The 24167-nt window shown below is 38.1% G+C and overlaps 2 protein-coding genes across 2 annotated transcripts; both read right to left on the bottom strand.

Moving 5' to 3' along the window:
• Window positions 1-3334: 3334 nt before the first annotated feature.
• On the bottom strand, window positions 3335-5527 carry LOC112276319 (polycomb group protein FIE1). Its single transcript, XM_024507506.3, has one exon. It carries the CDS (start codon window positions 5280-5282, stop codon window positions 4152-4154), a length of 1131 nt encoding a protein of 376 aa, XP_024363274.1. The 5' UTR covers window positions 5283-5527; the 3' UTR covers window positions 3335-4151.
• Window positions 5528-17027: 11500 nt separating this feature from the next.
• LOC112276809 (putative methylenetetrahydrofolate reductase (NADH)) lies at window positions 17028-21789 on the bottom strand. Its single transcript, XM_024508519.3, has 13 exons — window positions 21728-21789; window positions 21253-21503; window positions 20959-21141; window positions 20635-20695; window positions 20243-20325; window positions 19769-19942; window positions 19362-19535; window positions 19139-19239; window positions 18712-18823; window positions 18445-18525; window positions 18119-18296; window positions 17607-17941; window positions 17028-17401 (listed from the first exon to the last, which is right to left on the bottom strand). The coding sequence occupies exons 2-13, from the start codon at window positions 21469-21471 to the stop codon at window positions 17324-17326; spliced, it is 1779 nt and encodes a 592-aa protein (XP_024364287.1). The 5' UTR covers window positions 21472-21503; window positions 21728-21789; the 3' UTR covers window positions 17028-17323.
• Between the last annotated feature and the right edge of the window lie 2378 nt (window positions 21790-24167).

A 24167-nucleotide genomic window follows, 5' to 3' on the forward strand; every position in this document is an offset into this window, starting at 1 on the left:
TATAAATTTCTACTTGACTTGCAAAATCTTAGACTAAACTACGAAAAAAATCAAGATTATAAGAAATCTAGTCTATTTGAGGATTATATTTTTTTAGCCACAAAAATCCTAAAATAACTAGATTAGAAGAAGATCTAATTATATTAAATGTTGTTCATTAAAAAAAGATCTAATTATATTAAATGTAACTCATTAGATATTTTCTTTCAACCTATATCAAAATTGATTAATAACGGCTCTATTATTCTAATCCACATTGTAAGGAAGGTTTTAGAATTTTGCATCATATATGGTGGTTGAAGATAATCTTTCTTGGAAAGATAGGATTTTGGTCTTTACTATCATTTTTCAATTACTTCCTCCAAATGTAACCATAAACACTTCTAAGAATGAATTCAAATTATAAAAGAGTCATGAATACTTTTCCATCAAAAGTGCAAATCAAGAGAGAGCACTCTCAAATAAAAGTGTACCTATGAATCCAACTTCAATAAATCCATGAAGGTATTGAAAAGGATGCAACCTTAGAAAGAGCTTCACTTATTGTAGAAATCCTCAAAACTTTGATTTTGTTTTGTCAAGCTTTTTCAATATACTTATTCTTATCTCCTTCATATTTATAGAAACAAAACTTCTTACATTCAATTATATACTTAATCTACTTGCTTCTCTTAATTGCTTCTTGGTGTAAAGCATGAACTTCATTTTTGATTCCTTCTATATGTGTAGAAATAATACCTCTATGATTTACATTAGAAATATGTGAGATTTTGATCCTAAGAGTGTTGACAAGTTTATAAAGATTTGCAATAGTTGCAAATCTATTTTCACTTTTGCCATGAATAGTATCTATAGCTTTTTCTTTCCTAAATAATTTAAATAAATTCATAATTTAAATTAAAAAAAAGATAATTTGCAACTTCTAATATCAAATGAAAATTTCTACAAAAAACAACACTCTACTCTCTTTAAAGAAAAAAATCATTGTTTAAAAAACTAAAAGTTAGTTTAAAGATGAGTAGTTTTCAAATTTCAAAATAAAATAGTAAAAGTAAAGTAATCCACTCACTTCTAAAATAAAACATAAACAAATTAACACTCCTATCAAATTGTTAAAGACATAAATTTTAAAGAACTAAAAGTTCAATAAATTCTTGTATCAGTCAAAAAGACTAGAAAATTATTCAAAGATAATATAATATTAACTTAGAATGACTATTGCCAAAGACAAGAAGATTAAAATGTCTTAAAACAAGAGTAAAGAATAGATTGGTATTAATAAGAGTGAAGAAAGATTCTCTCTTGCTTCCATATATACTATCTAATTAGGAGCTACATAGCAAAATTCTATAGGACTTCCAATATATATTTAATTTACAAAACACATGTCTTAACTTATAAAGCAAGTTTCTTATCTATATGCCACATTGTTAGCTTATATCACAAACTATCCATATGTACAACACATGGCTAATTTGTTGGCTAAGTTTCTAACCTACCAATGAACTACAAATATGTATGAAGTCAAATATGTGTTTATTTAGCTTTTAATAAGTTTTGCCACAAGATAATATCAAATCTACTTACATTTATCTTCTATCTAGTATTTCTTATCTAAATAAATATATATATCCATGACGTAAAATCAATGATATTATAAATGATAATTTCACTAATTTCTTCAACTTGAACAAATTAGATAAGATTATAAAAGAAATGGCCAAAAACAAAATAGAATAAATATTGAGTTTTTTTTTTAAATTATTCTAGTACATTATATAAGAAGATTATATGGTATCAATTAAATAAGCACTTAAAGTAGAATATTTTTTATTATATTTTAAAAATATATATTATTTTATTCTATTAAAAAAATATTAAAACCCAATTATATTACTAAATACATATTATAAAATTAATTCTAAAACTATTTTTAAAAGTCTATGATCCATACTAATGGAAATCATACACCTAAATTAAATAGCTTTTTTTTTTATGAGATGTATTCTTAACAATGTTCTAATAACTCAAGAAACAATTAATTAGATTAAAAATTCCAATTAATCTTTTTCATTATAAAAAGTTGATTTTTTTAAAGCCTATTACAAAGTTTTATCAATTTTTTTATTTAAATCAATGAAAAAATTAGAATTTAATGATCAATTCTATCATATAATAGGAATTTTATTCTATAGGATAGGTACCTTAATAAGAATCAATAGATTTTTCACAAAATATTTTTCTATTAAAAAAAAATGAAACTTAGATGTCTCTCAGCTCTATACCTTTCCATCATTATTCATCATATATGCATATTTCTACTTACAGCCTATGCCTTATGAAGAGGCATTCTAATAATATTATATGATGAATTCTAGTATTAGTTACATGTAGAATAAAATCCACTACTATCTTCATAAGGCTTGAAAAGTTGTAGTCCATCAATGCAAAGCCTTAAAAAAAGAAGAAAATTTTATTGGTTTATATACCTTGGAAAAGGATCTATTACCTTTTGTAGTATTCCAATTCCTATATCAATTTGTAGAAGTCAAAGAAGACAATTAGTTTATCCTATCAAAATAAAATAAAATATTAAAATATTTTGAGCAGACACTCAACTTAAAAACTTATAATATAATGTCACTTTATCTTTCAAACAAGCCAACACACAACCTTACGGTAATAATAGTCAAATTATTAGCTTCCTAAAAATTACAAGAATGGCATCAAAAGTAATTCTTCTTCAAAAAGTTTTTAATCCCATTGGTCTTTTGTATGGTCCAATTAGGAAACTAATGGTTGATTCCAAATCATATTTTTAGGTTGAAGGAGCAGAACTTATGACTTATTCTACAAAACTTGGATAAAAAGTTTACAAAGAAACTTTTCTTCTATCAATCTAGCTGATAAAAAATAAAATTTGTTATTTGAATTAAATTACTCTTTTAAATAATTTGACATCTGATCAATATGCTAGAAAGAAGCCATGTTTATTTGACTCATATGGCATAAAAATATGATAGTCAATACATAAAAAAGATAAGTTAGTTCTAGCTTAATATTCATTGTATTATATTCTTTCCCTCAAAATTTAGAACAATCTTGCATAGATTTTTGAAGAGTCAACAAGCACATATTATAGAATTAGGCAACCTCCTTTGTCTACAAACTTACTTCAAATCTTCAAATCTTCAAATAAGTTTGTAGATTTGGTCTCTACTTAGAAGCTTATACTTTTTGAACATATAAACTCAAAGAAACCACTTTGTTTTTGAACAAGAAACATGGAGTGAGCTCCATGTAAGAACCATGATATGGAAGTCTTTATAAAGTATGGACAAATTAATTGGTTAACAATTTAAAAGAAATTAGCCAAACATCTTGATGAACATGCCACCTTTCTAAGAAGATGGGACAATCATACATGCCACCTTTCTAAGAAGATGGGACAATCACGAGTTGAGAGAGCACATATTGAATGCTTCAGCAATCTCCTTTTTTTCCTTTTCAAGGTGGAGATCGACATCTAGTGCGACTTACCTGCATGCAATTCGCTAGGGTCATAGCCATATAAACAGTGGCGTAAATCAATGCACATGCTAGACAGACTTCCTGAGGCATCCAGCCCCTAGCGGAAATAAAGTAACCACGCTAGAAAGACCGCACTAAAAACTTACGAGTGTCAACTGTGACTGTCCGCTGCTTTGTCAAACACTGTGAAGGAGTGATCCCACCCGCGTCATCTTCCATTCAGCAAATTTTTCAAGTGGGTTCCTACTTTACAAACACCTATCAGACTGAAATCCTTGCGTAGTCTACACGTCTCTACCTCCATTGTTTAAGATCATTGTAAACCTTGCTCTTTACTCTTTGCATTTGCAGGCTTCAAATATGTCCTTCAGCGTCGATAAACAAACGCATCTTCTCAATACCCTATGTCGCCTGCTTGTGTGGGATTAATCCAAACCCTAACCTCAAAATACAATGCACGCACCCATCCTCGGAGGAGCTCATTGGGGTGTTTGATTCCATCACCAAAATCAATGGCAGAGAGGTACGGGTGGTGAGCGGAACCTTACAGCGAGGAATGAATGAGCTCACAGATTTAGAGTTTCACAAACATTGAAATTGGCTCCAGATATCCACGATCATCAAGACACAGCATCCCAGCGCCAAATGCAGCCATCCTCACAACAGCACATGATAGTACTGCCATCAAACGAGGTCGCCGTCTGCCTAATCGGAGACTTGCACTGGGGATGTGAGAGCTTCGCAACCAAGTTAGGCGGGCTCGACTGGACCTCCCACACGAACAGCTTTCCTTCGCGGTTCCCTACGGCAAGATGATTGAAGTGAAAATCGCAGGAGAATTTTATGAACCAGATATCGCACTCAGGAACGGGGTACTTTTGCAAAACGTCCACTTTTCCCTCGTTTCCTGTCGTCCCAGAAACCTTAAGCAGCGGCTCCCATAGCACAATCTCGTTGTCGACACTCTTGGATAGAATGAAATCCCCAAGCCAGCGCGTGCAGTCGACGTAGTTGCTGTGTACCAGAGCATTGAAAACTGGAAACTGGACGTACTTGGTGGGGAATTTTGATGGGGAGTCAGTCCATGTGAACGACATCTCCACGAACTTCCAGTAATCCCTTAAGGACCAAATTTTAATGGTGTTGTCCATCCCACAGCTGGCCATTTGCAATATATCCGAGCCATGAAAATCGACGCTGAGCACCTCATTGCGGTGACCCCCTGCTCCCGCGAAGATAAGCACACAGACACCAGTGTCGGCATTCCACAGTCTCACGCTCTCGTCCTTGCTCGCTGAAGCAATGAGGCAAGGCTTCAAAGTCTGGGTGCGAAGCTCATTCACGGAGTCACCATGCCCTACGAAGCTCTTCTGCAGCTTCTCGCTCTCGCAATCAATGATGCGGAGGACTCCATTGCTGCCACTGCACGCCAGCAAGGGGTTGCCATCTCGCCCAACTGCCCAGCTCACGGTGTAAAACTCCTCTTCTTTGTCCTCGTCAACGAACGCTAATAAAACTGCAACCGCTCCACCTTCGGGTAGACACTGGTACACCGTGACCCTATTCCCTCCCGCTGATGCAAAGACGTGGTAGAAGCGGGAGTCGATCAGGTTGAAGCAAATCGCATACAGCGGCCTCTTGCCTTCCTGTAATCGGTTAGTCACCTTGTATTCACGCGATCGTTTCTTGTCCGGGACAAGATCTCCCATCACGGGATCCGTGCCGAATCCACCTGCAGGCTTCAGGGCCATAGCTGTGGCTGAACCCTAAACCTCCAAAACCCTAATGCGATCCCCGCTACGCCGCTAGAGCTCGTAAAGACCAGAAAAAGAAGGTTTGTGCATCTTCCTCGTTGGGTTCGCAACCACGACACCTCGTTTTGCAAATGCTAAAACACAAGACCTCCTGTGAGTTGATTGACCCGCGCAAAAATCACGCCATGCCAAGAAACTGTAATCCGCAGAGATGATAGTAGTAATTAGCAGGACATACGAGTTTGAAAACGGGCGTGGACAGTTTGGAACAGCTGCCGCGTCGTTAGCGGGTGTCATGTCGATGCCCAGCTTAGGCGCGGAGGTGGGTATGAACAGCAGGGTATCGCAGGTTGGCAAAGTATCAGAACTGGAGCAGTTTTAAGGGCTGGATCTCGCCTTGCACAAGTCGTCTTAACGTGACTTCCTGGATGAATCTTGTTGAGATCATTAAATGTAGCCGACGCTCTTCATAATATTTACTGTAGACTACAGTAATTACTGTAGTTACAGTATTTAGAGTCTAGTGGAGAAGTATTGTTTATCCTCTCCTCTTTTCTCTTCTTGTATATGAGACACAACCAGATTAATAGAAGTGTGTGTGTGAAGCTCTCTCTCCTTAGAAACCCTCTTGTGTGTATGACTTACTACTACTCTTGTGTGTGTGTATGACTTACTATTACTCTTGTGTCTTTCTAAACATTCTCAACATGTTATCAGCACTACTCTCTTCTACACACTATCACAATTTTTTTGCTCTAGTCTTTGACTCTTCAAACCTGTTGCTACCCTTCTTCAGTGTCTGCATCATGATCTTCTTCTTCTTGCTCGCCCTTCACCCATTAGCTGCTTGCTTAGAGTACTTGTTCTACTCCCTACCTTGCTTGCTTTGAATACTTAATCCAGCCTAACTCCACCCTCTGCTTACTCTCTACTGTGCCCTGCGCTTGCCCCCAAACTGCCATCAAACAGACGCCAAATTGTCGCCGAACACCTGCCAAATTTGCCGTTGCCACCCTATCGCCATTGACGCTGCCACCCGCCGTAGCTGTCCGTCGCTATCGTTGTTGCCACCTCCTGCCACCCGTTGCTGCTGTCCACCGTTGCCTGCCACCGCCCGCCATTGCTACCCTGCCCCCCTACCGTTGCCGCCATCCTATTACTGTTTTGATGCCTTAATCTACAACTCTCTCTTTTTAAAATAAAAAAAATTATATATTTTTGCTTTTTCAAGTTCAAGTTTATCATTTTATTTGACTTTATATTTTAAGGTACGTTTTACTCAACTTTTTTACTTGATCTTGTACTTTCTTTACAGATTTATTTATAATGAGTGCTTCAACATCTTCAACTGCTTTTACTATGGTTCCAACTATTACCAGTGCATCCCAACATTTTCAAGCTCTTTTATTACCACCATTGACTTTGGATGGAAACAATTATCTATTATGGGCAAAAATGGCAAAAGCAAATTTATTTGCAGAACAATTCTCAGATGCCATTATGTTTGAAGAATCTCCTACAACAAGTATTTCTATATCTCCTGCTATTCGTTGAAAAGCACTTCTTCTCCTTTGTCGTCATCTTGTACCTTCATTACAACATCAATATTTGAAAATGGAAGATCCTGCAGAACTTTGGAAGAATCTTAAATCTAGGTTTGATCATCAAAAGACCATTTTTCTTCCACGTGCACATCATGATTGGACACATTTACGTATCTTGGATTTTCCAAATTTAAATGCTTTCAATAGTGAAATGTATAGTATTGTCTCACAATTACGATCATGTGGACAAAGTATTTTTGAAGAAGAAATGATTGAAAAAACTCTCTCTACATTTCTTCCTGTATCTGCTGTACTTGCACAACAATACATGATCATGAAATTTCAAAGTCATTCTGATCTCATGTCCTATCTACTTCTTACGGAGAAGCAAAATGAGCTATTCTTGCACAATGCGGAAGCTCATCCTATTGGAACTACAGTTCCAGAATCTCATGCACTTAATATTTCAAAGTCTAAGAAGAAATTATATAAATACGGGAAACTTGCTCATAAGTATCAGGGTAGTCATAGCCAAGACCATTTCTACCCATATGAAAAGAATAAACGTTCTACTATTAATTATAGTAGAAAACAAAAATCAGAGATGCGTTCTTGCCATAAGTGTGGAATGATTGGACATTTAGCAGCGTGCCATACTTCAAAATATTTTATTAAAATATTCCAAGAAAATAAGAAATTACAAGCTAAGGCTCGTGAAGTTCATACCATGGATGCGTCCATGGATTCAATTGGTGTTGATGATTTAGAGGCTTATATGAATGATAGAACCTCTAATGATGAATCAAATGATGCACTCATTGATTCTACAACAACACATACTATCTTGCAAGATAGACAATTTTTTATTGAAAAACCTTCAACTTGGCAAACTAAAAATATGATGACCATGGCTGGAACAAATGCATTTTGTTTCCAAGAAGGTACAACGATGGTAAAATTACCTACATGTTCCATCATAAAATGTAAACATGCGATGTTTGCACCCTCAACACCTCGGAGTCTGATCAGCTACTGAGATGTGCGTATTAATGGTTATCACCTCTCGACTGCCACTTTAAATAGAAAAGAGGTTTTGGTTCTTGCGAAGAATCATAAAGTTGTTGAAAAAGCTTTTGCTACAAAAAATGGTTTATATCGAATTATGATTCGACCTCTTATTATATTTAATTTTGCATCATCTATCTCAGAGAGTTGTGTTTCTCTCTAGCATGGACGATTAGGACAGACCATCTATTACAGTAGATGAATCATTTGCATATATGATTATAGAAGCCCTTTCTTGCGATGAAGATGATCCTGAACCTCAAACCATCAAAGAGGCGATACATCGCTCAGATTGATCAAAATAAAAAACTGCTATTGAGGAGGAGTATGCCTCTTTGCGTAAGAGGAAAGTCTTGTGTCCAATTGTAGACACTCTTACATCTCGCCCTGTAAGATATAAAATGGTATTAATATGCAAGCGAGATGCTCAAGGCGAAATAACCTACTATAAAGCTCATCTTGTTGCTCAAGGATTTACTCAACAATTTGGCATTGATTATGAATCCACATATTCTCCAGTCATGGATTCAATTACATTTCGATATATTATTGGAATGATAATTCATGCCACCCTTGAGATGCATCTGATGGATGTAGTTACTCCATATCTATATGGTTCTCTTGAAGCAAATATTTATATGAAAGTTCCACCTAGCTTAGAAACAGGAATTCCAAATCAACCCGCTCTAGGAAAATATCATGGTATTAAATTATGTAAGGCCTTGTATGGTTTAAAACAATCTGGATGAATGTGGTATCAATGTCTTTGAGATTATTTAATTACAAATAATTTTATAAGTGATCCACTAATCCCTTGTTTGTTTATGAAACAAGATAAAATTGGTTTTGTGATCATCGTTGTATATGTTGATGATCTTAACCTAGTGGGCACTACATCTACATGTGTTATAGCTACTAACCTACTTATACATGAATTTTAGATGAAAATGCTAGAAAAAACAACTTTTTGCATTAGTCTTCAGATTATGCATCTAATAGTTGGTAGCATTTTTCTCTACCAACTAACATATAATAGATGAATCTTGCAAAGATTTAATATGATTGATGCTTATCCATTGTCCACACCAATGGTTGGACATGGTTATGATGGTCATGATCCATACCGTCCATGTGTCACGGACACAGAAATACAGACTCAAGATCTAACAAGAAGAAGAACTGGCAAGAACTAGATTAATCAGATGAATACAAGAACAACACCAGAGAGGTGAGCTAGAGCTCCAAGAGATGTGTTGTCAAGACTAAAGAACTCTTCAGCCTCGATTCTTATATATACTCCTATTTAGGAAGCTTCTCAAACAACTTCTAATAATAAGGAAGCTTTTAGAAGGTTCTAGAAACTTGTCTCTAGAAGGTTCTAAGGACTATGTCCCTAATATCTTCTACCAACTAGGAAGATTCTAGAAGGTTCTAGAGACTTGCTTCTAGAAGGTTCTAGAAACTTGTTTCTAGAAGGTTCTAAGGACTATGTCCCTAACATCTTCTACCAACTAGGAAGCTTCTAGAAGGTTCCAGAGACTTGCTTCTAGAAGGTTCTAGAAACTTGTCTCTAGAAGGTTCTAAGGACTATGTCCCTAACATCACCCCTTCTTTTAGCTTCGAGGTCTCTGAGAAGCAATGTTGTTGTTAATCAGTACCAACGCAAGAAAATGAAGATTTGTCGCATAATGTCTGCTATGAACTCCAATTGTTGTTCACAAGGCAAGTGATTCATTGGTCCTTGAAACCAATGGTAGTAGCCCATGCCTTCGACTTCTGACCAAGCATGAACTTCTGTGTCCTCATTGTGAAATTGTCCTACAAACACGCCTTCAGTCTGACCATCATATGTAAGCTCAAACTCAAATACAATCACCAATGATTGGTTACTCGATATCCTCCGTCGTCATCGTGGTGTAGGCAGTTCTTCATCTCGGAGTCGCCTTCGTGAGCTAGTTGGTTGAGATAATCTGACTGGCATAGTATCTATCTCTTGGCTATTCATATCAGAAGACCAAACTATGGCTACTAAAAAAATTCTACTTTATCTTGGAGAAAATAACTACATCAACTACGAATTTTGGTAGTGCTCTCCCTCTTTCTTATATTCTTGGGTGAGCAAGCTTCAGAAGGAAGCTATCGTCAAACCGGCTTAGGTTTATGAGGATATTGTTGATGAAAATCCTATACCTTTTGCGGCGCATTGGCGAGATTTTCAGCTGGCTCCCACGTTCGCTCGTTAATGTCGTAGCTGCACCAATGAATAAGATATTTCAACTTGTCCCACATTCGCCGTAAATCCAGCACCTTTTCAACCTCGTATTCTTGATTCTTGATCTCAATACTAGGTAGCGGACATTGCACTCTTCCAGGAAAAGACGACTCTCGATAAGGCTCCAAGAGAGAAACATGAAAGAGTGGATGTACCTTCATAGAAGCCCGTAATTCCTGATGGTACGCCACTAGATTGATTTGCTTCTGGATGATAAATGGTCCCAATCTTCAATAGTCCAATTTATCACATGGTCGCTTGGTCTTGATATTTCGTCGAAGAAGCCATGCTTTATCTCCAATTTCAAAAGTAGGTGCTTGATTCCGAAATCTATCTACAGATGCCTTGTAGGATTCTTGAGCGGATTGTAATTGAAGCTTCAATGTATTTTGAAGCTCTGATAGTTGTTTCGCAAATCCTTCAGCTGCTGGATTGTTATTTTTTGACGGACTCAATAAATCAAGCTTCGGATGATACCCATAATTGGAAAAGAATGGTGTGTATTGAGTCGACGCATGAATAGTGTTGTTATATGTAAACTCGGCTAGCGACAGATATGTAGTCCAATCGTCTTGCTGATAGTTGATGCTGCATCGTAAGTATTGTTCCAAGACTTGGTTCATCCATTCCGTTTGGTCATCAGTTTGAGGATGAAAAGTCGAAGAAAGCTTGATATCCACCTTCAGTATCTCAAAGAGAGATCTCCAAAACTTTGATATGAATTGGGTTCCTCGATCTCATACGATATCATCTGGTAATCCATGATATTGATACACATTATCGAGAAAGAGCCTTGTTGTGACTTCACTGGATGATGTCTTCTTGCAAGGGACAAAATGTGCCATCTTTGTAAGCCGATCTACCACGACAAAGATGCTGTCAAATGAGTTCGATGATGGTAGGTCCGTGATGAAGTCCATAGAAACTGAAGACCATGGTCAACGTGGAATCGGCAATGGCTGTAGGAGTCCATAAGGGCGATGCTGAGGATTCTTAGATCTTGAACAGATTTCGAAGGAGAGGACAAAATCTTTCACATCCTTCCACATTTGGGGCCACCAAAAATCTCGAGAAATAAGCTCCAATGTCTTGTTGAATTCAAAATGTCCCGCAACTGGAAAATCGTGGCGAGATTGAAGAACTCAGAGCCGTCTTGGTCCTTTTGGGATATACAACTGCTCCTCAAAGTATAAAAGATCACCTTCCACCTTGAACTTATCATCATTGGCATGCTGCTTGATATCAATGGCTACTAAATCTTCAATGGTCATGACACGTACCTGATTCAGGAAGTCAGCATCAATTGCCACCATAGTAGTGCAAAGCTGAAATTGCTCTAGCTTCAACAACGTCATACATTGTTGATCAAACGCTGCTTCTCCAGCCTTTGGTACAAGATACGATCTCCTCGATAAAGCATGAGATAGTCCTTGCTGCTTTTCAGGTCAATAAGTGATAACAAAATCGAACCTAGATAGCAACATACTCCACCGAGCTTGATGTCGATTTAGTACTCGAGCCGATATGAAATACTTCAAATTCTTGTGATGTGTGTATACGGTCACTAGATGTGCAACTTCTTCAAGAAAGTGACGCCATTCTTGGAAAGAATCCACTATAGTAAGAAGTTCCTTATCGTGGATCTCATAATTGATTTCAGCAATAGAGAACTTTCGAGAATAGAATACAACCGGATGGAGCTTCTTGTCTTCTCCCATTTGTGAAAGTACAACTCCCAAAGCAAAATCCGAAGCATCAGTTTCTAAACAAAAGGCCCTTAAACTTCACTTCTATAGGTTCTGATTCATGGATGACACTACCAGACAATAAAGGTCATCCATCTATGACCTCAATGTGAACAGGTTTGGATTTTTGTACTAAAGGGATCTTATGACACTTTACAAATTCTTCGTCTAAGAAACAAGCAGATGCTCCTGAATCTAATAATGCTAAGGTTCTCAATTTCTGAGGGCCAATAAGCAAAGGGATTGTAAAGCAAAGGGCAAGTTGAGTGGAAAGAAAGGAACCTGATTGTTATTGCGATATTTCACTTTTCAGACGCACGGTTCCTATTGTGGCTGGGCATCCTCGTTTTCCTGAACAAACTCACCTTTAGTCCTGACAATATGTCAATTTTGCTTCTTGGGGCAGTTTCCAACTTTGTGGCCTTCTTCACCACAATATAAGCATAGATCTTCCTCCATACGTCGTTTTTTTTCTTCTAGAGTAAGGAATTTGATACGTACCGCATTAATTTGCATGTCTTCTATCTCTGAATGTGAATTCATGCTGCTTGCCGACATAGTTGGAACATGGCAAATCGTATGTTGTCTTGAACGTTGGTCTTGGCGGTGTTGGAATAGGCGGTTATCACACTTCACAGCTTGGCTAATAGCTTCGTTGAGCGTTTGCGGATCAGAAAGAGTTTACAGCAAATCCTTCACATTGTCCTTTAAATCCCAATAGAATTGACTCATCAACGCTTCTTCGTCCCAATTGATGTCGTATGCTAATTACCTGAAGTCCGATGCATAGACTAATATAGAGCGCATCCCTTGTCGTAATCACCAGATCTTTGTTGTAGCCCATCGAACCTTGTCGTGTTCACCAAATGCTTCCGCAAACACCTCCAAAAAGGTTTCAAAGTTGTTTAGTATAGAGGATAGTTTCTCAAACAAAGGAACAAACCATGATAGAGCTTGTTTTGTAAGTAAGGTTCCAACAAGCCCAACACGTGACTCCTCTGTTGGATAGCGTTCGGGTTGCAAAACTGTTATCAACCTGATTTGGTTGACGAATCCTCGAAATTTGGAATGCGTATCATCGAACTTGTCCAGAAGGCTAGCTCGGGGCTCCTTATGTTGTAGAATCAGCAGTGCTTGTCAAACCTCAGGCAAAGTTGCTTCTCCAAATGCAGAAGTTTGAGGCTGGTGCAACCTAGATTGTGCCATTCCAGATGCTCCATCATTATGAAGCCTTGCCACGACTCCTTCAATCTTTGCAGTTCTTTGCAATAACGTAGCAAGGGCATTCATGATAGCATCCAATTTGGACTCCGAACTTTCTGTCATACTAATGTCTTGGCCTCCGGCCATTCTAAGAGAAGGACAGAAATGACTCTACAAGAAGAAAATATTGGTTTAGAGGAAGGTACTCCGCAACCTCTAAAATACCTTAGGAGCTTCAAGAAAAGGAGTAATCCACTCTCTCCAAGAAGAATAAGACTCCAATATTGTAACAAAAGAAGTATCAATTTAGAGGAGGGTAATCCGCAACCTCTAAAATGCTAATAGACTTCCAAACAGAGGAGTATTCCACACTCTAACAAGGAAGAAACTAGCTCTGATATATGAGGTGAGTGAAGTCTCGACAAAGTGTCACAGACACAAAAATACAGACTCGAGATTGAACAAGAAGAAGAACTGGAAAGAACTAGATTAATCAGATGAATACAAAAACAACACCAGAGAGGTGAGCTAGAGCTCCAAGAGATGTATTGTCGAGACTGAAGAACTCTTCAGCCTCGATTCCAATATATACTCCTATTTAGGAAGCTTCTCAAGCAACTTCTAACAACTAGGAAGCTTTTAGAAGGTTCTAGAGACTTGCTTCTAGAAGGTTCTAGAAACTTGTCTCTAGAAGGTTCTAAGGACTATGTTCCTAACATCTTCTACCAACTAGGAAGCTTCTAGAAGGTTCCAGAGACTTGCTTCTAAAAGGTTCTAGAAACTTGTCTCTAGAAGGTTCTAAGGACTATGTTCCTAACACCATGCGAGGATGAGGAGGAAATATTGGGAGACCAATATCCATACCTTGCAGCGGTTGGAGCACTTTTGTATTTAGCTACATCTACAACACCAGATATTGCATTTGTAGTTAGTGTTCTTGCAAGACATACTACACTACAACATTGGAATGGCATCAAACATTTATTACGTTATTTAAAAGGTACTGAAGACTTAGGATTATACTACACAAAATCTGCAGATCCAAAATTAGTTGGATATTGTGATGCATGATATAAATCTAATATTACAACAGCTAAATCTCAAACAAGATATGTATTTTTAAGACATGGAGCTCCAATATCATGGAAATCAGTGAAACAAACAATAACTGCAACTTCATCCAACCATGCAAAAATTATTGCCTTACATGAAGCATCTCAAGAATGTATTTGGTTGCGATCAATTGATAAATTCATTCAAACAACCTGTGGATTTTCATATGATGATTCTCCAACTATCTTGCATGAAGATAATAGTGCTTGTATTGCACAGATGCAAGTTGGTTTCATTAAAGGCGATAGGACAAAGCATATTGATCCAAAGCATTTCAGTTATACTTATGACTTGATTACTGATCAAGCACTTATAATTAAGAAAATTGAATCTACAAATAACCTTGTTGATCTCTTCACCAAAGCTCTCTCATTAAGTAACCATCGTTGACTTACTTATGGCATTGGTCTGTGGCGACTTGCTTTTCTTGAATAAAAAAGTTAATGAGCTCTTTAAATAATTAAAGAAAATGGTGTTGTACTCTTTTTCCTTCATCTATTGTTTTGTCTTTAAATAAAATAAGGTTTTCCCAGATAAGGTTTTAATGAGGCAACAATTGTTGATCTTGCAAGATCACAGAAAAGTATACATCATAATTCTATGCAAATTTTATATTATGTAAATATTATGATGAGCAAGGAGGAGTGTTGAGATCATTAAATGTAGCCGACGCTTTCCATAATATTTACTGTAGACTACAATAATTACTATAGCTACAGTATTTAGAGTCTAGTGGAGAAGTACTGTTTATCCTCTCCTCTTTTCTCTTCTTGTATATGAGACACAACTAGATTAATAGAAGTATGTGTGTGAAGCTCTCTTTCCTTAAAAACCCTCTTGTGTGTATGACTTACTACTACTCTTGTGTGTGTGTGTATGACTTACTACTACTCTTGTGTGTGTATGACTTACTATTACTCTTGTGTCTTTCTAAACATTCTCAACAAATCTAGCTTCTTTTTCTTTCCTTTTTACTTGAAGATTCAACACGCACATATATTTTAGATTGTGTATTTTAGACAATCTGAGACAAACCTTCACTGGAACCCAGTCATCTTGAAGTATTCAACAACCATATTTGCAATTGGTTGCAGTCTTCGACTTAAGAATACAATCTCTCCAAAAACAAGAGTCACATCCATGATCTTGTGATAACCAGTAGTTTGTTTTAAGGCTATTTAGATCATGGAAACAAAAACATCATGCCGTACATTTATTACCCTTTTCGGCACAAAACCTCGTCCTCCTGACAAGCTCATATTCCTCCCATACGACAAAGCCATTAAATACAACTATCTGACCACAACTAACATTAAAAGGGTTCACTTAAATGATGATGCAGCCTTACAACAAACGCACAATCCCCACATCTTGCAGCAATTCTCAATCAGAAATCCAAACCCAAGTTGTCCAGTTTGATCCAATTCTAGCTAGAAGACGTGAGATGTCCGATTCAGTGTCTAATCCATCACGTGCAGCATAATTTGCAGGCAATGCAAAAGCATGAGAAATGATGCAAATTCGAGTTCCATGTTGTCCGTGTGCTGGAAATTCCTTCCAAGTCGGACTCAACCAATAACACAATGATGCAATTTGGCAACCTGGCGTATACTTGATTATGTCTTCCACTCGGCGTCCTTTTCCTCACGTCCAGCGCTCCGACATTTCATCAAATGCTTAATGCTTCCAATCTTAACCCTGATTTCTGGCATATCCAAAGACGCGCGTGCGGAAGAGACGCAGATCATGGTTAGCACCTTGTGCAATATACCCACCAGTGGATTTGAACCCGTCCATCTCCGGCTCGTTGCTTTTATCCACATGGCCAAAAACTACATCTAATGCATGGCTACTCAAAATGGGGGAAGCTTCCTCATCGCATTGAGAATGCATCGAGAGCCGTCGGTGCGGGAAAACACCGACGAATTCGTGTCCAAGAGGTTCGCAAAGGACAAGAGCGCCACTACAAGGGCTGGAGCTACAACCTGCTGCGATGTGGCGGTAAATTGCGAAGGATATGCTCTGACATGCCACTCAGGTTGGTTTGCAGGTCACTTGATGTCTGCGAGAGGCCTGAATGTGCCTGTTCGTCATCCCGCTTATTCAAGATAGTGACTCAAAAAATTGTCAACATTCATCTTTAAAATTGGAGCCCCGTCGAGGTAATTCTCATCATTATCCGATTTTATACAAATTTATTTGCAATGATAGTGATTCATCAACTCATTAGAATGCCCACTTGCTTTATCTTTTAAGTAATGTCACCTTAACTTCTGCCTGATTTCAGCTGCATCGTGGAAAGCGTCAGCTTGGAACATAACTCTTGGCGTTCCCGCACCCTCATTCCTCCAGTTCTCTTCCTCGGACTAGTTTGTTTCGATGCAATATCGGACGACCTAAAAGGTCAGATTGGAGGCTAGAAGACTATTAGAGTGCGAGGCTACTCTTTCGTGCTGCATTAATACGTTCAGCGGATCAACTAAGTGATGATATGTTCTCCCGTACACTGTGAACTAAACCCTTGACAACGCAGAAATTGGATTATTTAACACCTGATGCACTATTACTGAATTTTGACATAATGTGGCACGGAAATGACTGCAAAAAACGTGATTCTGTCGTGACATTCAGAGGTCCTTGGAGCAGAAGAGAAGTACTGCTTTTGTGCTGCATGGATGCATCGTTGCAATTTCTAGCTATTGTGTTCTTTTAATCGCGAAGGCAAAAGATGTTTAATTTAAGAATGCAGGTGATTAGAACGAAACATGTGTTCAAAAATATATCCTGTTTAAAAATCATGAAAACAAATGGCACTGCCGGTAATGACTACTGAATAGATTGATTGTTACAACATTTTAGATAAAAGAACAGTTACTTCCAATTTTAAATTTAGACATGAGCTCATCTAGAGAACTAAGTGCAGAAGCAAATTGCACTTGTCTAGTTCAAACTAAAATATCATGAATTTCAGATATCCTTTCTCTCAATCCATTTTTCACCTACTTCAGGCGTCTGACATGCAGTGTTCCAACCAGACACAGAAATGATATTTTCTACACATCATCCCACATGTGTAGATTGGTGTTCAAGTTTCATTCAGGCAAAGACAGAGAAAAGATCGCCGTTAATGTAGTCGTTGTCCACCATGCTGACCAGGAAGTATGAGCTCTTGATCTGCACATAATACCCCGTCGCGTAAGTAACGATATAAATGAAATGCCAAAGTAGCCAGATTTGAGCATAACACCTCCTACCTCATCGTACACGAGTGGAGCACACCTAGACTAAATCTTGATACCTTTATGCCTCAGCAAACGATGACATCCACACTGTAACCCCCGATACTCAAAGGTCCAGACAAAACTCGCATAACAATTACCTCAGAGAGAATCTTGCGTGAGGCATCATCTTCAGGGTAAAGCGAAGCCCATTCTTGATCCCAAGCTTGGAAGGCCTCGTCCTTCCATACCATGAAACTCACTGGATCAACTACTGTTGGTTGAATCACTTCCTTGGCAGGGAAAACGCCCCATGTGACAGCATTCACACTGGTAGGACCGACGTTGGACTTGGTCTCTCCCTTGGCATTCACTGCAATGTAAGTCAAGGATGGACTCGTCTTTGCCTTCTCAATGACGGCTTGAAGCTTCTCAGGTGAACAGAAAAATTCAACATATGCCTTCTGGTAGACATAACCACCTGGACCTCCCCATCCTGAACATAATCGATGTGAATATAAATGTTATGGGCGATATAAAGATACTGTCTCACAATAAAGCAAAATAATGCCAAAAAGATCAGCCCTTGTAATAGTTGCGACGACAGTTCTCACGCCTGAATTACTGCGTAGGCATTGGGGTGTTACAATGAAATGAGTTTAGTGGAACTTACCCACGCTCGGGGAATCCGACTTTTCGCCATTGACCGCAGGCTGACTGTTGATCGTCAAGAACCCTCCCTGATTAAGAGCAACGAGCTTCTCATTAATCTGCACGGTCTCCGGCTGCAGTCCCTCCAACTCCGACCATGGGTGCGTGCTCAGAGTTCCTTGGCAATACTTCGCAAAAATCTGCAAATATAATCCAGCCAACTTCAGTTACACAACCGCCATACTTACACATAATCTGCAATAGCTTATGCCGTGACCCCAGTTTGATCAATTCTCGTTAAGTAGACGGTAAAAAACAGAAAAGGTTCGGGGATAACCCGTTCCATACCGCATTCACATCTTCAGATGAGTTCAAGGGCACCGCCCATTCCTTCTGCAACTTCTTGCTACGGGTCTTCTTCCTGGTGAACTGCAAGCGCAACATAATATTTCAGTAGGTAATCGCACATTCACATGAAAGCAATATTGAATCGATTTGGAAAGCCTGTATCTACTAGCCATGAATGATGGGACTAGACCATGGTCAAAACACATGTTGAATGAAGAAAACAACTTCCTAGCAAGAAGATTTCACTTTTGAAACTGATGAACTGACCTGATGATCGCTGAAGCTGCCGTAAGCAGGGTTGGCGGTATCTCCCCACCTTCCACGAGGAAAATCGTCCCAGCTGGTGGTTCGTGAAATGTAGCTTCTAGGTCGGTTGGCCCTAAGGGAACGAGAATACATTCCTTAGGGCTTCAGAATCCTAAGAGGAATTAAAATAACTATGCATTTGAGCATACTTCTAATGTTCCTATCCAATAACTTAATTTCTAATCAAATTGGAAGTTCGAGATGAAGCCTACATTCATTGTGTAGGCACATATTGGCTAGCACCAAACTACAACCCTTACAAAAAGTAGAAATAAGAAATAAGTTGGAAAAGATCTTCAGACATTCTTCAAAATGACCTGGATTTAAGCCTAGGACCTTCGAACGGCAGAGGAGGAAAAGAAATAGGATTTCCTAGACAGAACCGAACCAGAAAATAGGACGCACGTCCTCCTTTGTACGCTTGCTGTTAGTTGGAGGCCTCCACGGTAGAGGACGAGAAACCCTGCTGAAGTCGATCAACCCCAGGTTCTGACATAAAAAGTGCCCATGGTGAAGACTCGGTTTCAATGATACATGAAACTTCCAATAAAATATTTCTGAAATGGTTACTAGCTGTATTAGCAGGAAGAATCCTAATCTCTATAAGTTACCTGTAAAATGCCAAGAACTGATTTCTCCAAATTCAAGGAGTACAAGTGCAATGTCCTGATGTCATGCGCCAGGATCTTCTTGCACATTTCTGTGCCTAGGTGGATCCCATACGCTCTCACTGCTTCGTCGTTGTCTTTGATAGGTTCTAGTGCAGCCATGATTTCAGCTGGCACCTGATAAGTGCATACATATCTTCTTTAGATACGCGCATTTTCACTGTACACTATAAAATGGTATCACAATAACATTCCAAAACCGGTCACAACAAATGATATGCCACCAACATCTAATTCGGCAGGACGAGTACGACCAGTAACCAGACGCGGGCCTTACTTTGTTAAAATCCCTCTCAACAGAGAATCCCATTGCAGGAATTACAGACAAGAGAAAGACATTGAAGTCATACCTTGGTCTTGCACAAGGTGGTCATGCGGAGAAAGCCCTTGTAATTTTGAATGGGCATGATACCAGGTACAATGGGCACCTTGATACCAATTTGACGACAATCATTCACAAATTTCAAAAAGATATCGGTATCATAAAACAGCTGGGTGATAATGACTTCTCCACCTGCGTCACACTGGACACCCAGAAGTAAAACTTTTAGAAAAATTCAAATTCCGAAAAAACAGAGAACCGATTAGATGTCTCTCGGGCAACGGACACCCGATTGATACTGCCGTGAAATCCACAACTCTTAGAAAAAAAAAAAAAAAAAAAAAAAAAGCTAAGACGTTGTGTGCAAAAGACAAACAGGATAAGTTCATATCCTCAATCACAAATACCGATGAGGATGACAAGGAGCTTGCGGTGTCTACTGAGAAAGTAGAAGCAATTACTCATCACAGGCATGTAGTAAATGCATGGGGACTGTGATTACCTTTTCTTTCAGATAAGCCAGGTCCTTCTGGTACGCCTCCTCGCTTGCAACTCCGTCTTCGCCGATCACCTCAGGATGAGCCTCTGCAGTTAACACCAATGACTTTGAGAGTTGGGTGGCAAGATATTTCTAAAAATGGGAACATTCTAACAAATGTGAAACCAGATATGGATTTCCTCTATACTACAATTACTACAGATGTGAACGCAGAAGTTATTGTCACAGCGGCTGATAGTGTGTGGATATGTTTTTAGACGTTTGAGAGTAACTACCCGACAGATAATTCTGCAGCTGCACTTCCATGAGCATCAGTGTCTACAAGCCAAAACCAAAATTAAAAGTAACAAGTACACTGTGCAAAGAGGTGCCACGTGATGAAGAGTGCAACATACCAGGGTATCCAGCGACGGTAATTCCAAAATAATCACCGTACTTGGCTCGGATGTGTCTCACCTGCGCAGTACCATGCCAAATCACTTAGAAATCTTCACAGGTAAATTCATTAAAGCAATTCAACTCCTACGAATTAGATCAGGAACCCCTCCTCCTACAAAACGATCTACAAAACTGGCATCAGTGCACCCACAACCAACGCACTTTTACGGCACAAGGTTCAACACTAAGCTCAGCGAAGTATGAAAAAAGTGTCGACGCAGCCAAGCCAAGTCACAGCCGAGTTTTGTTTCTCCATTCACAAAGATCGAAGCAATACCTACCAGATCTAATGCGCAGGAAAACCCTCCTTCGATGGTTACGAATTTGTCCTGGCCGTGTGGTGGATCACCACGCAGAGCAAGAATGTTCTGAATCCCATTAGATTTGACGCTGTCAAGCGCACCATCGAGCGTCTCCACCAGCATGTTGGTGCAGGTAAGATGCATCATGGTTTCGACACAAATCTGCGCAAAAATTCCAACACACATTGAATTTGCTTCAAGGCCCAGGAACACTGGTCCGATTACAACCACCACAAACTACCACCACGTCCAAGACGGCGTCCCGAAACTTACCATGTTCTGCATCTTGTTGGCAATGTCGAGGGTGACAGCGGAGGTCGACCCTCCAGCTCCCCAGGTGATGTCACAAAACGCAGGCTGGTGCATGACCATGCGATCCATTCGGTCGAACAGATTCTCGACTCCTTCCTCGGTCTTCGGAGGGAAAAACTCGAAGGAGAACACCACATTGCCTCCGGCGAGGCCATTGTTGATCTTGTCAATGACCTTCATGGCGGCAGAGCACCCTTCACTCCCTGGATCAGCTACTCAAGCACAAAGACACAAAAACCAAAACCCCAATGCAACACTCAATCCCCAGGTCTAAACCACAAAACCCACAAAACCCACAACAGAAATGGGTCCTACACTCTCTCCAACATCCACATGGATAACCCACACTGGATGCAGCGAAACGAAATCCATATCAACAAGGCCAGCGACAGCAACACACGACCAGAGGAGTGGAAAGGGAGGGGGTGAGACGCACCTGGGGAGTGGAGAGGAAGACGACACGAGAGGAGGAGGGGAGCAGGCAATACGGAATCTGCGAGCGAACAAATGCCGGCCAGGTGAGTGCCACGGCAAGTGTTATGGGAGCGCGCCGAGTGGGGCCGCGTTGGGGGGCCGGCGACCTGCGTTGCGTTGCGATGTGATGCTATGCGAGGCCACAGCGTGCGATCGCATCATCTGACTGCGATCCATCCCCTCGCGGGCCTCACGGGCCTCCCGTGCTGTCCGTCGCGGCGTCGCTCGATGCGCATCCTCGTCCTTCACCACGCGTTTGCTCATTGCGCTTTTCGTCGTCTTCCGCTATCTTTCTCGTCCTTGTTATTTCTTTATCTTCCGAGTTTCTCGTTGACTTCCGTTTTCTTTCCCGTCCTCCTATTTCTTTATCTTTCGCGTTCGGTTGCTGGTGACACAAAACACAACACATGCTTCCATTATTGTTTTCTTAAATGAGGAAAGTGTGAGTACGAGTGCTTTTCAGGGGATTTTTGTTTCGGTATTTGCAGATCCGGTTTCTCATCTCTCTTGGGTGCCTTTCTTTCCACTCTTTTCTCCACTTCTTTACAACCATATCCATACTCTCTTTTCTTACATCCATCTTCTTGGATTCATTCTGTCTTTGTGTTTTAAGGAGACCAAAATGTGCAGAAAGGATTCACACATTTGTGTTAATGTAAACATTGAATTTGCAAATCATGATTTCTCTTTCCAATTACTATTTCAATGTTTTAAAGACAAGTGTTTAACAAATCTTGTTAAAATCTTTCAATGAATCCTTTTCAGAAATAGAGCTGAGCAATTTTTTATTATTGATTTTTTCAACTTACTTGTAGTTTTTAGAGTTGAATTTTAAATACATATAAGGGCAAAGTTGTTGTCAAAATTTTTATTTCCATTTATTTTCTAAAAAATGTGATTGATTTTGTAGCTTTAAAGCCTTCTCATATAAATATATAAACATATATATATATATATATATATATATAAGGCAAGAGATAGATGAATAAGTGGATGATGATAAATTCTTAATGAATGTATACAATCAACACCCTCCTTCCAAACTCATTTTGAAGTAAGTATATAGTAGGTGTTTTTTCACTTATTTCCCATTTCATTTTGTTTGTGTCATCATAGCTCTCTTGTAATTTAATTCTTTTGATAAATGTACCTAAATTTCTCTTTGATGGTGTTTAGAGAGCATTACAAGTTTGAAAATCCAAATTAAAGAGCTTAGCTATTGAGCTGCAAAGAGAAGATTTGATTTTTTTTGTTAACCTAATTAGATTTTTTTTTGTTGTTTTATTATTGGAATTATTAATTTTAATTTAAAGATGCTTGTTACATTGTCATCTTTTTATAATTGTTTGAATATTTTTGTTGATGATAAATTTTTTGAACATATATGGATGTTTTTTTCTATCATATTGTTTGATAATGTATTTTGATTAAATATAAAAAAATCAATATTTCTTTCCATGAATAAATTTTTTGTCAATGAAACTATCAAATTATAGTTTTCTTCATCAAATTTCACATCTATGGATATAACAATCTTCCTTTTAATAAGATCATAGTAATAATATAGATTATTCTTCTCACTATAATATATGAAGAGTTTACAAAAAACCTTAGAATCCAATTTATTTATGTTTGCTAATGATACTTGGTAATATGCTACACAACTAAAAATTCATAAATGAACAAGGTTTGGTTTGTTGTAAGTAAAAGATTTGCTACATATTGGAAGTTGGAGTGTCTTTATAGAACATCAATTTTGAATGTTATTAACCATTTTTGCAACATCTTCTTACAAATATCTTTATATCTTTGTTCTAATAATAATACTTAAAACCCCTTCTAATCTAGATTTATTTTTTTGCTCTACAATGCCATTTTTTTATCAAGAGTAAGTAGAAATGAATTCTCTCTAAATAACTTTTTGTTGATAATAACTTTAAAAGTCACTTAAAGTGTATTACCTCTTTAGTCAATTTGAAGGCATACAACACTCATGTTTGGAATTTCTACCAATGCCTTAAATAGTTTAAAATTCTCTAATATTTGAAATTTGCCTTGTAAAAAAATAGCCACGTCTTTTGTATATTATCATCTATAGAAGTTAAAATGAATTATTAAAAAAAGGATAAAAATAGTAAAGATCCACATAAATCAGAATAAATATTTTTTAACTACCTTACAGTGAAACTACTTGGTTTCTTGGAAAAATAATTTTTGTGGATTTTTCTATATATATAATTCTCACACACTTCTTTTCACAAGAATATTTACGGAATTCCATCAAGTAATCTTTGATTAAATAAGTGATAAAATTTTTGGTAAATAATGTGTTCAATTATTTTATGCAAAAGTCTAATGATGTTCTAATATATATATATATATATATATATATATATGTAAAT

The sequence above is a fragment of the Physcomitrium patens genome, chromosome 24 (genome assembly GCF_059467195.1).
Source record: "Physcomitrium patens ecotype Gransden chromosome 24, ASM5946719v1, whole genome shotgun sequence".
NCBI classification, from domain to species: domain Eukaryota; kingdom Viridiplantae; phylum Streptophyta; class Bryopsida; order Funariales; family Funariaceae; genus Physcomitrium; species Physcomitrium patens.